This window comes from Parasteatoda tepidariorum, chromosome 8, assembly GCF_982258835.1.
Source record: "Parasteatoda tepidariorum strain Cologne lab strain chromosome 8, Ptep-v5.0, whole genome shotgun sequence".
Lineage (NCBI taxonomy): Eukaryota > Metazoa > Arthropoda > Arachnida > Araneae > Theridiidae > Parasteatoda > Parasteatoda tepidariorum.
This window is the reverse complement of record NC_141762.1, coordinates 53,164,154-53,178,324: the sequence shown is the minus strand read 5'-3', so window position 1 is coordinate 53,178,324 and position 14,171 is coordinate 53,164,154. Positions and strand designations below refer to the sequence as shown.

At 25.6% G+C, this 14,171-nt stretch overlaps 1 protein-coding gene across 9 annotated transcripts in view; it reads right to left on the bottom strand.

Annotated features, from left to right (window-relative positions):
• LOC107454046 (rho guanine nucleotide exchange factor 28) overlaps positions 1-14,171 on the bottom strand; it is a 260,406-nt gene that overhangs the window by 10,692 nt on the left and 235,543 nt on the right. For all 9 annotated transcript variants that reach the window (XM_043048253.3, XM_043048250.3, XM_043048255.3 and 6 more), the window contains 16 exons: positions 13,937-14,028; positions 12,353-12,404; positions 10,910-10,962; positions 10,552-10,725; positions 10,342-10,467; positions 9,417-9,534; positions 9,288-9,337; positions 7,367-7,486; positions 7,190-7,271; positions 6,022-6,107; positions 5,748-5,934; positions 4,028-4,105; positions 3,627-3,700; positions 1,399-1,434; positions 1,225-1,300; positions 430-600 (listed from right to left, as the gene is read on the bottom strand). In XM_043048253.3, the coding sequence (XP_042904187.1) occupies positions 430-600; positions 1,225-1,300; positions 1,399-1,434; positions 3,627-3,700; positions 4,028-4,105; positions 5,748-5,934; positions 6,022-6,107; positions 7,190-7,271; positions 7,367-7,486; positions 9,288-9,337; positions 9,417-9,534; positions 10,342-10,467; positions 10,552-10,725; positions 10,910-10,962; positions 12,353-12,404; positions 13,937-14,028 (1,575 nt within the window). The remainder of the gene's footprint in view (positions 1-429; positions 601-1,224; positions 1,301-1,398; positions 1,435-3,626; positions 3,701-4,027; positions 4,106-5,747; positions 5,935-6,021; positions 6,108-7,189; positions 7,272-7,366; positions 7,487-9,287; positions 9,338-9,416; positions 9,535-10,341; positions 10,468-10,551; positions 10,726-10,909; positions 10,963-12,352; positions 12,405-13,936; positions 14,029-14,171) is intronic.

Sequence of the window (14,171 nt, the reverse complement as noted above, 5' to 3'; positions counted from 1 at the left end):
TCCACACTTTGAAATTATCATTTAATAGATTAGTATTTTAGATTGTAGAGAAATAATTAAATATTTAGTTACAACACTGACAAATTTAAATAATTAATTAAACAATTAGAGGATTCCTCACTATGCAACTGCCTAGAGCAGCATCACTAAAAAAAAAAAAAAAAAACAGGCAAGACAATAAAAAATTCTAATGACATAATTCTGACTTTGAAGCAATAATACCATAAGTTATAAAAATCAGGATAATGTTACAATTTTGTAAAGTATTACTTGAGAGGTATCTGCTCAAATTCAATTATTAATTATGATTTTAATAAATATGGAAGACTAAATCTGTGTATACATTTAATAACTTACTATTTAGCTGAAATTAATAACATGTACATACATGTGCATTGTGGAAAACCACAAAATAAAAGCATACAATACCTTTAATGGGAATGACTTGTTCTTTTGTAGGATTGTCAAACCCACCAAACGTTTCAGCACGTTTTGGCAACAGTGGAGAAACGTAAGTTTCACTCTGGCGCTCACCAGCACTGCTAACACTGCGACTTAAATTAGTACCAGAAGTATACAGGTTACTAGCAAGTCTTGATGCTATGCAAGGAGAAAATAATAAAAAATTTTATTTTTCTAATTCAAACATGGAAAGGACAAAAAAAAAATCTTACAATTGGAATGCAAATTTAGGTCTTTCAAAATCTATATAAAAACATAGATTAGAAGATTTGTAGATGCCGGGTTATAGCAAAGATTTCATGCAGATTTTGGAAGACTTAAATGTTACATTTCACATATAACTTTTTTCAAGCTATTACATTTTTGAGAAACACTAATATTTGCATAATATTAATGCTTTAAAAAAAATTACATATTTAACTTTATTTGAATCTTTTTTGTGATGGGCAATACTGTACAATTTTATCAAAAATAATAACAAAATTATAAAAAATTTGATTGTCTTTAATTGTTGATACTTATTCATGATTATATTGTGATTATTATGAAACAGACATAATTTTGATCTTCATGAACTTTTAAAAAAAAACAATTATCACAACTTAATTAAGATAATTATTAATATTTATTTAAATGTAATTTATTTTTAATATATTACAAATAAAAAAAAATTTATGACTACACAAAAAATCATTATAAAACAGAAATAGTTTTAGACCTCCAGAAACAAGGTTATTATTAATCAAAGAAAAATATAAATACCACTGGTGATTGCAGAGGAAATAAGCTCTTTTGTGTCCATTCCAGGGGTGTTTTCCATTAAAGGAGAATATTTAATCTGGAAATTATAGTTTATGGTTAATTACGTATGTTCAAAATTTTTTTATTACAACGTTCAAAATAAGTATATTAAATAATATCTATTTAAAAACTTACACTTTCAAACTGCTCAGATTCAATTCCAACCATTTCCTGCATAAAAAAAATAATTTTACTTTAATAATATTACTAAAACTGCTAACCATTTCCTAAGTAACTACGCAACTATGCATTTTATGCATGTATTATCACAGGTGCAAACTGTCAACAATAAGAAGTATAATAACACAGAAATACATAAGTGGTGTTATCAAAATTCAAATTGGTGCAACTTTAAGGTGAACATACTACTTAATTTTATATAGGTACAAAATATTATGCATGGTTATTATTAGTAAAAAAGTAACACTTAAGCTAAGATGCCAAATTAAAAAAAATATAGAAGCTTAACAACATATAAAGATCAGGAAGAGAATGTGCTTGGATTTTTGGGTAAACAAAAAGACATAGTTAAAGAGATTTATGACAATAATACATCATAAATAGAAGAAGAAAAAACAGAAATAATATAAAAAGTTACTAGAAATTCCTGTATTGATTGATTAAAAGAGTAATATTTTCTCTGTTGCTTGACTGTTTTCAAAGTAAAATAAATTTTGCAACTTTATAGTAAAGTATTTTGAAATACTAAAATAAATTTAAATGATTAACCAGAAACATGATAACTACAAAAGTTAAATCTAATAACTAAGAAAAATAATGCTGTTAATTAAATTACTAATTTACAAGAAAGGTACATCTGAATAAATAAAAAAAAAATCATAAAATTGAATGTCTACATTCATTTTATTTCATGGGATCTCATTTCTCTTAATTTAAACCGTTTGTCCAGTTCACTCTGCTGAAGTGATGCCAATAAATGGTGCACCACACAACCAAGTGTGCACATTGCATATTATATTTTACTTTTGTATTTAGAGAATGAAAATATAACACTCCTAAATATAGCATGCAGAAGAAACTAGTTTTGACTTACAAAACATACTAAACACAATCAAAACATACATTTGGAGGTATTAATCCGAAATAAGTAAATGGAATATTTGTCTACAGGTGAATGAATTATTAGCCAGTGGTAGTTTGAAGCAGATATGGGCAATTACCAAATGATATGATGCTGATGTCAACTAGGGTTTTGTTTAGAAGAAATTTGGGTCCGTTAACGGACCCTTCACAAAATAATTTATCTTTTAATCAGACCCTTCACAAATTTGTTTATTTTCATTATCGTTTTGTTAATCGAATAGACCACTCCAGGGGGGGGGAGGAAGAAAGATGGTTTGAGACAAACTGAGTTTCCCTAAGTTTTAATTACAAATGTAGTACTCTAAGAAAATATTTCTACTTTTACAAACATCGTGTGTGCATTCTTATTAATATCAAATCATATATATATTTTTTGTAAATAAATGATTGATCAATTTATTCATAAAATTAATTAATATAATATTATGTAAATAAAAATTAATTTTTGGTAATTTTTTAAATAAAGCATTATAAATTTAAGAATTGTTTAAGTTTACTTAATGCGTAACACATTAAAAGTGATACATCACTAAGTTGTGTTATTTAAAATATGTCAATTGAAATTATTAAAAATGTGAGTGATTTTATTTCCATTATTCGTCCAAAATGAATATTCTGTGTTGAGCAGTATAGGCTAGATACCAAATATTTGTATGTTGCATCAATTTAGTAGCAGCAATTTTTGAGCAGAATCTTGTATCTATTTACAATTTAAAAACTTCTTGAAAAGGTTTTTAGCAATTTTTGCAATAACAAGTCACTATTTTCACAAAAGGAGGACGCTGGTTGAAAGAATGAGACTTAACACTTATTTTATATTCACAAATTATGAATAGTTTTTTCACAATTTTACAAAAACAGGACCTTTTACAAAATGTCTGGACAGACCCCTGCCAACTAATTACTGCATTCGTACAAGCATGGCATATCTTTTATACCAGCTAAATAGGACTCTTGTAACAAAAAGGCAAAAAATAAAAATATTTTGGTAAGTTTTTAAAAATTATATTGATTTACCTAACTTGAAAAGGCCGTCATAAATTCTAAACCACAAAACACATATTTATTAATCAATACCATTTCTGTTTAAGAAAATAAAGAAAATTTGATAAATAAAATAAGTTTTGCAAATGAATTATTATTGAATAATGATTTTAGACTACACTTAGAGAAATGGGAAATTTAGCACTTATTTTAAATATCCTGAAAATATCAGTGCTGCCTTAAAAGATAATATTTCAGTTTATTAAGAACATTACCAATAAATCCACATAAACCTGCATTCTATCATCACACATATGAGCCAATTGCAAATCTTTTTCATGCAAAAGACCTGAAAAAGCAAAATATATTTCAAAATATGATTTAAATATTAATAAACATTATAGAAAAAAATTCTTTAAAGAATGAAATTGATAGAATTAATATATCTTACTTAATTTCTGATCTCAAATGGATTTCATTGCTTTTTCATTTAAAGTTTTGAGTGATACTTTAATTAATCAAAATTGTAAACAATTACATATTTCAATTGAAATATTTCATTTAAAAAAGAAATACCAAACGTCTATAATTTAAAGTATTTCCTTATTTTTCTCTAATCATTAATTCCCTAAAAATTTCCAATAAAACTTAAATATTATATAAATAGCTTTCTTACTTGTAAGTTGTTTAATACGAGCTGCTCTGGCAGCTTCCAGTTTTCGTTCTTCTTCCGTTTCACTGGGTACACCCTCATCTATTAAAAATTTTTAAAAATTTCAATTAATACATTTGAGCTACATAATAAACACAGAGTATTAATAAATTATATATAATTTATAGATTTTAACATTAATATTAAAATCTGATATTTGAAGACCTAAGTGGAAAACTTTCCAATATAATTTAACTTCCATGTAAATATGATTTAACCTTAAGCCTAAAATAATAATTTATTCTACTAAGTGTTTAAAATTTTTTTTTTTACATTTATTATTTTTCTTTTAAATTTTTCTCTGCTTAAACTGGCTTCTTCCAAATTTTCTAATATGTTTCATTATTAAGAGTGCAGTTCAGAAAAAAGTTTTCTTTTCCTTGTTTTTTTGCAGAGAATTGCATGAACAGATTTCCTTATTTACTAAACAAATTAATAATTTGAATATTTTTTGTTTCATTTTAATCATTACTGTATTCAATTGAACACAGTATAAATTTTAAAGCTAAAAGTATTTTTAAAATGATTGAATTTCTTTGAAAAAATTTTAAAAATACTTACAACTATAAAGATTTAAATTTGGAAACCAAGTTCAATGGAAAAGATTTCAGAGAATAAAATAGAACAAATGTATTTAAAAATATAATTAGTAACTGAAATATAGGTTAACATGGAGTAAGTAAAACCCATTTATTATCTGAAGAGAAAATTAAGCTCGTTGCTACAGTTCTCCCATAAGTACTATAAAATGGGCAAACTGTATGTCAAGTTTAAAGTATATAGACAACAATGTAATAAGTACCCATTTAATGATTAGGATATATACTACATAGATATGTTTCAATCTTATATGCCATGCTTAGAAAAAATAAATTCCTACTAGTTAACTATATCTTTAAAGTGAGAGTAATAAACATACATTTACACATTTTCACTGAATATACAATATACAAAATTGCACAAGTAATGGTTGTTGATTTTTTATAGTTCTATACAAATTATTGAAATTATTTTACACACAATTTGATTTTTCTGAACAGCAATAGGCAAACAACTAAACTATCATTGATTCATTTTATATTCAACTGGAAAATTTTAATTTAACTGTGAAATTTAAATGAAGATGATTAAAATTATTTTACACACAATTTGTATGCAAATGCATCAAGCAAACTCTAATTTGTCTATACAACTCCTATTTTAGTTGTGATAAAGTTATATAAAAAGTATAGCAATTAATATTCATCAAGCTCAGTACCTGATTTATCATCAGGCCTCAGAGGCCTGATGGCCATTTCTGGGGGCCCCCTAAATGTTACAAATAGTTTCTCTTTGTGTTTTTTTAAGAATTGTTTATTAGATTTATAAGTAAACAACAATTGAAATAAATATAAGCTCAAATTTACTAATATATAATAATTTACTTATGTTACAAATAATTTAAGAACACTTATTAAACGACAGGCAAATTTTGTTTAAATTAAATACCAGAGAGCCCCTGACAGTTCAGTGCCTAGGACTCCCCCCCCCCCTCTTTCTAGATCAGTCCCTGATTAAGCTATCTGAAATGTTATTCAGATGATATTTAAATAAACATAAAAATCAAATTATATAACTCCTTGAATGGAATGAAATCAAACAAATTAAGTCAAATTAAATTAAGCGAAATTTAAGAAAAGAGTACCTTCATCAGGACACATATCAATAGCTTCCCTGATCGCATCCATCCAAGCTTTTTGGTCTTTAGGACTTTTGCAGAACAATTCAATCATCTCAGGTTCATTAGGATTGGATGATATTAAGTAAATGCCTCGACTATCTTGCCCAGCTTTTTTGCGAGGGAGTAATTTTTGAAGAGACACAATTCCAGGCTAAAATAAGATTAAAAGTTATGAAATATATTTATAAAACTTTCTTTTAAAAAGAAAAAAAAAAGTAATGAAAATAAATCTTCTTACTTTATTTTCCAAAGATGCAAAAAATAATTTTTGGTTATTTTCCTGAAGGAAGAAAACATAATCTGACAGCAAGACTGCAATAACATCTAAGTAAGGGGAAAGTACACAAATTAGAATTTGATAAATAATTGACGTAATGACGAATTGACGTAAAAAGCATTCAAATTATTCAGTTAGTAACATAGTTATTTCTTCTTAATTTTAAGCACCATTGTATCATAACAATATGAACTATATGATTATTTCGTAGAGATTAACAAATAAGTTTTTGAAAAAAACAAACATAATAAATACTTACCAGGAATGAATTAAAACAGACAAAGTATAAACTCAAAAAAATTAATTAAAAAAAAAATATGTGGGTATTTTTGAACTGACTGAAAAAAAAAGTTTCCACGATTGTGTTAAGAAAGTACTTCATAATACAAAATGCTATAATAAATATAAAAATTTTTATATACAGCTACAACTTAAACAAATTTAGAACACATACAAAAAGATATTAAAATGCACCAAGCTCTTATTGTATAGATTTGTTTTTTATATAAGCGTACAAAAAAAAAAAAGTTTAACATTTTTCAATCATAAAATAAATCTTTAGACACATGTAACAGTTAAAAAAAAAATTAACAATGAAAACATTAATACATTTTATCAAAAATCAACCACTGAACAAAAATCAACACTTTTATCAAACACTGAATTTAATATAATAATAAAAAAAAATTTCAAACAAAACCAAATTATCATACATAAATACTTAAACACAAGTTAATAGTTTTAGCTTGAAAATGCTTCTGAGACAGAGAAACTATTTATTAAGAAATTAATCATTTTAACTAAAAATATCAAGATTATTCGAGATTAATGATTATTGATTTATCAACTGATATTGAAATATAAATTACTATGTCTTGAAAGTTTAATGAACCAAGTGTACCACTACAACTAAAAAAGTTAAAAGAAAAGAAAAGCTTAATTTTTGATACTTAATTATCCATTTATTGTAGCAAAAAAGGTGGTTGTATCTAAAGATAATAAAAGACCAAAAGGCTTGTTCAAAGAAACATTGTATGTAAATACACTTTCAAATATGTAAAAAAAAATCTGACTGATTATTTTACTGATTAATATACCTCTATCTTAAGCAAGTAAAAATATTTATTACCGATAGTTTTTCCTCTAGGACTCTTCCAAGAGACGGGACCCTCTTTTCTCAGCTTTCGATTACAAGCTAATAGATCAGATTTCTGAAAGGAAAAAAAATATATGAAATGAGCTTTTAAAGCAATTCATTAAAATCAGTAGATTGAATATCCAATGGATCGCATTATTTTAAATTTACCTTGAATTTCTTCCCTCGATAAAATACGGTTGTTTTGGCGTCCATTCTATTGAAAATTTCTAATAATCTAATTTCTTTTTCTTTATCAGCTACCTGAACATCAACACTTGATATAATGTCCTAAAAGAAGTATGTTAATATTTGAAAAAAATCCAAAAACAGATAATTTAAAATCTATGGATAATCAGGATCATATTTAGTAATACCATACTGGTTATTTAACAAATTTCAAAATTATTAAGAATAACCTCTAAAAAATCACAACAATTAAAACATAAAAATTGCTCATGTTTAATTCTTCAAAAATGAAAATAGTATTTGGTTACTTTCTTGAAAGAAAAAAACATAATCTGACAGCGAGAATGCAATAACATCTATATTACGGGAAAGTATACAAATTAGAATTTGATAAATAATAAAGTTTATTTAGAGTTAGTAGACTCAAATTAGTGCTTAGAAAACATTATGTTCAGATAGAAACGGTATTCAACTGCCTCTAATTTAACACACGAAAAAATATATTAAAAGCAATTCCCCCATTTATTAATGAACTGATACTTTTGAATTTTTTTCATTTTATTCAATGCAATATGCTTTATAGAACTAAGTTACCAAATTTTAAGTTTTTTCCAAAAAAAGTTTATAAATTTAAGTAAAGTTTAAATAATACAGTATAATTTCAGAAATTTGTACTGATTGAAAGGTTAGAAGGTCAAGATTTAATTAAAAAAAAATTGGGACTTTAAATGTTACTTATGTCAAATGAACAATAGAAATGTCAAAATTACGGGTCTAAGATAATACGAAAAAATATTTTCCATAAAAATTAATGCACTTTTCCGGCAGTTATTCTGCTAAATTTCTATATGATTTTAAAAAATCTCGATATTTTAATACAATATTCCAAAAACGCAAATATCATGTCATTGAGTCATATTTCTTGATGTACCAAATTTGATTCGATCCACACAATTCACATAATCTTGACCTTCACTTTTAGGACTGATTACCACATGAATTTCATATCTTAATATTTTTAATAGGATCTTATTACAAAACACAAATTTCGAACAGCTTATTTTGAGTAAACACTTTTTGATATTCTTGATTTCATTTTTCATTTGGTTTTCACTAAAATTTTACAGGTGTTATTGTTAACCACATATTTTTTAAGAGCTCAATATTTTTTACATGAAATCGCACACTTGTGTAGATAATTTTTAATGCCATTCACAATAATATCACTGTTAATTTGTTAAATGCTTTTTCTGGTTCTAATGTTAAAGATCTTCATATTGCTTTTAAAATTGATTTTTTAATTTCATACAAACAGGGCACCACATTTTCTTATCTTTTTTCCAGTTCAAAATTGATCTTGCTAATTTTTTCTCATCACAAGTTTAAAAAAAAACTGTTCCGTTTGAGTTTATGCTTGCCGTTTCATGAGATTATGCTTACTATATTGACATACTGAAAAGTTGGTAACTAAGTTCAACAGAACACATTTCAATAAAATTAAACAAATATATTCGAAGATATTAAGTAACTTAATAAAGGAGGATATGCCAATTCTCCTAAGGCTAACTCAGAAGAAGTCGAATCACTTTTCTTAGCTGAAGAGGATTCTTACTAATTAATAACAATAGAACCAAGTTCCTATGAAAGTTGAGCTTTGAGTAAGTAAAAAAATAAACTATTTAGGCACACTTTAATTGTTCTTTGTTTCTTATGTAATCATTTAAATATTGTATGATTTGATAATAAAAAAAGGAAAAATAATATTTAAAAAAAATGAGTTCAAAATGTTCAGTGTAGAACATGTACATGCACATTCAGTGTAGAACCTATACATAGTACAATGATAATAAAGACGGGAAAAAAATGTTCTGAAAGTATTGAAAATTTTTATGTAAATACTAACTTTAACATAAGGCAGAATTGATTCCAGAGTTTCTTGTTCCTCTTTGTTATCTAAAAAAAATACATAAATGTTATTAAGATAAGTTGAAAAACAGGCATGAAATAACAAGTATAATTAAGAGTTTAATACCTTTAGCTGCCTTTATTAATGACTCTAAAACTAAAAGATATTTTGTTATTCTTTGGGTGACTAGAAGTAAGCATTCTGGTATTCCTCTGGTTTTACACAATTTCTTAGATTTGCATTTCTGAAAAAAAAGAATTAGATAAATATTAGACCTTAAAACTTTTATAATGATAAATAGCAGCGTCATTAATACACTAGTACCTGATATGAAAGCTAAGATCAATGAGTAACATAAAGAATATATATAATAAGTAACAAAGCATAGTTATAAAAATTTTTGAAGAGTGTAAAAAATCAATTAATGAATACTTCTTGTAATAATGAATATAATTAAAAAAATATGTTATTAATTTTATAGAGCAAATGGGATTTAAAAACATAATATGATAATGCATCAAATGAAATATACAAAAATAAGCAGCATTAGTTTTTTAAGTTTATAAAAAATCAGCTAGTGCATTCTTCAAGCAAAAACTCTTTCATTTTTTAAAAATTAAGTAAATAATCAACCTTTTTAAATCAAGTTTTTAAGGAGTCATATATTTTTTTCTTCTTAAATTTCTTTGCATCTAGTATTAAGAAAGAGTAAACCCAACTTTTTAATCAAGTTTTAATTTAAAATCAAGTAAATAATTTTTAAGAAGGAGTCATAGATTTTTCTTTCTTAAATTGGTTTGCATCTAGAAATGATCTTTACATCTAGTATTAAGAAAGAGTAAACCCAACTTTGATTTTTATATTGCTCTTCAGAAATAATAGTTCAGAAAAAACTATAGTTCATAACGATTATCAAAGCCTGGTAATTGAGAAAATAAGACAAATAAAAAATAAATTGAAAAAGAACATTTGAAACACTTCATGGGAACCAAAACTATAAACAAATCAGTGTAAGAAATAAATAAAAAAGCTCTACAACAAGCATTTATACCTTAATAAAATTTTGAAATTTTCTATCACTTTTTAGCATGTCTTTATATAAATTAAGAGACTCCATATGTTGACTGCAAAACTGACCATAGGCAAATTTCATTTGTTCTGCTTTCTGGTCTTGAAACTATGAATTACAAAAAATATTTTGTTACAATAAATTGAGAAACAAATACTTTTTTTTGTTATAAAAGGTTTTTAAAATGTTTACCTGATCTTCTAATATATCTACAATGTTATCTATCACAGGACTTTCGCTTTGACGTTCCCTTAGTTTGAGAAGAAAAGTCATATGTATTTCGACTAAGTCACTTAAGCAAGGAAACAATCTATCCACCAACTCACGAGGTACATTCAATTTCTTTATCATTCCCTGGTGATATACCTATATAAATTTTAAAAAAAAACCTTATTGCAGTAACAAAACTAAGATTAGCACACACTGGAAAAAAAATATCTATTTTTGTTGATTTAAAACTAGAACACATTAAAATTACAAAAATATATGCAACAATATTAATTTCATACAATAATTTATTATATAACATTTATGTAAGTGTAAGACATACCTTCTGCATGATTTGTAGAGTAAGACAATGATGTTTCTCTGTTATTATGAGCTCTGAAAAATAAATAAGTTAATATTAGTTTGAATTATAATTAAGCTCTAGTACTTTGAGAAACTCACTATTAGGATTGAACAAAAACTTTTCACACAACAAAAGTAAATTGATAGCCAAAATGCTCAAATTATCATAGAAGTTCATTGTGTCGCCATTTCGCAATTACAGATGGAATTGCGAAATGGCGACATAGTGAGCTGGTCATTATAAGCATATACACATTATTAATTTAAAAAAAAAAACAATAATTTTTAGGAATATTTTTTTTAAAAACTGCTTCTCTGATTTTATTTTTGTTCTCTAGTATGGTAAACAACATTGACGTAGGATAATTTTTCATTAGATGGTCTTGTTATATAATCATCTTAATATAATTTTGTTTTCTTAATATGGAAGTCTTCATTTTGTTTCAATTTCAAGCTTTCCATTTTCTTTCCGAATTTCTGCATCCTCTTCCACCGCACTAAACAACTAGCATTAAAACTGAAACAAGTTAGCAACAAAGAGTAGAAAAATCTTAACAAATTTCAGCAAGATGCAAAATTTTGACCAAAACAGTTTTTGATAGCAGTCAAAACACTGAAGGTTGATTTCATTAAAAAAGCTGTCAAGAAAGGAAATAAGGTGTCACAGTATACAGGGGTCTGTCTAGGTTTTTCTGAGAGGTACCTATTTTGTGAAAATTTATACATAATTTGTGAAAATTAAAAATCATATTAAAAAATCAACACAAAAATAATGGTTAAAACATGGATTTATCATTTCTTACGAGACACAAAAATAAAATTTTAAGAAAAAGTTTTTTGTGAAACTACAGTTTTTCCTAAAGTTGAATTTGTGAAGGTACCGCTAAATGATAGTAAATTTGACTTGGACAGACCTCTGGTATATATGTGGTCAACTTAAGGCATATTTATTTGAAGTGCTAAAAATAGCAGAATATTTTCTTTAGTACAGAGGAAGATAACTTAGTAGGTGATCGGTTACATATGTTTGCTTTATAAACAAGAAGGGTTAAGATTGCAAGTAGGAAATGCGATGAAATAAAGGTTGATCTTTATTTTTATATATTGATACCAGAAACAAATAAAAATGATTACTATTATTCCTCTTTTATATAATATTTCTCATTTAAACAACATAAAAATACATTTCCCTTAAAAAAATTTTACCGATAGTAAATTTACATTTTGATAGTATCTTAGAAACTTGTGAAAATAGCAGACTTCTTATAAAATGCTGTACTTGTTAATATGAACTTTTACTATACAGAAATCATTTATGTAGTTCTTAGTCTATTTTTATTATCTATGAGCAAATTATTATTATTTTGAATTCATGAATGACAACATACCATAACAAAAATACAGAAAATAAAAAAAATAATACCATGAATTGCTTCCTGCCGCTTGATTTCTCTGTCCTTTAATTTTTTAATAACCTACAAAATAAGAAAATGTTTAGGAACCAGATACAAACCAAATTTACAAATTATGTACATATTTTTAAGTCCAAGTGATAGATAATTTAAAAGGCAAGTTTAGCAAAATAAAAATTTACAGAATTTTAGACATATTTAGGCCTAGTTCACTAAAAATCAGGACAGCACATTACAAAAAAATTGGGAGCGTTAGAGTAGAGAATACACATAAAAGAATGCTTCTAAGAAGGGAAAATGGCAAACTAATTCGTTCCACTTAAATACAGACAAAACTTTTTAATTAAATTTGTTTATTTGCAATTCGGGACAACTGAATTTTTTGCTTAGTGCCTAGAATATTGTATAAAAAATACCATTAAAATATCGACAAGTTAGAATTTTTTGCATGAATATCCATAAATGATTGCAATGAAAGCCTTCACCTTCAAACAAAATTTTCTAATGCAGTTAAAAAGCATTTTGAGTATTTATACTTAAACATTACCTATTGTTTCGATACTCTCACAATGGTATTGTCAAAACTGAAGTTCCTAACTATGTCATTAATTCTACTTAAAAACATAGCAGTGATTAAGGAAGCAGAAAAGGCCTTAAAAAAATTCTGATTGTGAAAAATTGCTTCGGTACTCCATCAAAAAAATTTTTGACAGAAAAAAATGTGTTTTGACTCAGTGAGAACAAATTTTGACTTAGAAAAAAAGACTCAGTGAAGCAATTAAATTAATCAGCCTATTTTTTAATAATGAATAATTAAGCTACTAAATTGACTTTTTGATTGTGATTTGTGAAATTCATTATTTTTATTTATTCAGCCGAGAGAGCATATGCAATTCAAATTTATGGTTATTTTGAACTTCAATATTCTAAAGGGAAATTTTATCCCCTAAGAATTCTAAGGGAAATTATAAATTAACAATTTTCAATTCCAGAATAACTTAGTATGGAATATAAATTCTTAATAGCTTCCATTATAATTTCATTAATGGAACACTAAACAAAACATAAAAATTTGGAGCCGAAAATTAGCACTCTGGTAGTCGAAGAAATGGATAAACGACACTTGGAGTACATAATCCACAGACACATTTTTCTGGCTTGTATTATCAACAAGAACTTTAGTAATAATTTGTTCTTTTAAATCAGCCATGTTAAAAAGTAGTAAAGAAAATTAAACAAGCATTTGTTTTAATTAAAAATTCTTTTTGCAATCACAGAACATATTATGTTTTAGTATACAGACAAAAATCAGAAAACTTAGAGCAAAACCTAAAAATCAAGACAAATAAAGAAAAAAAAAATGTTTCTTAGCAGAAAAATTAGAAATATCAGGGTAACTAAGAAACATAGAATAAATATTCAGATTTTTTTTAAAGTATTTTTTACGAAAGAAATGCTTAATAACAATGAAAAGAATATAAAATAAAATATCAAGTGATAAAAAAATAGAGTAATAATTGAACTCTGGTCACATAATACAAATTGCAAACAGCTTTAAATGAATAAAAATAGCAATTACAAAGAATTCTACTAACGTTTTTATCAGCAGCTGAATTCCATGTTTCAGCCTCATCTTCAATTAATCTGAGCATCTGGTTATCCTCTAAATCACTAATTTCAACAGCACCTACAAGAGAAATATATTTATTTCATTAAAAAAAGGTTTATAAAATCCCTAATACTACAATCAATAAAATATTATGTTTATTCATTCATCAGTAATTGTATCTGTTGACTGGCTACTGTTTGTAAAAGTAAAAATACCAATCT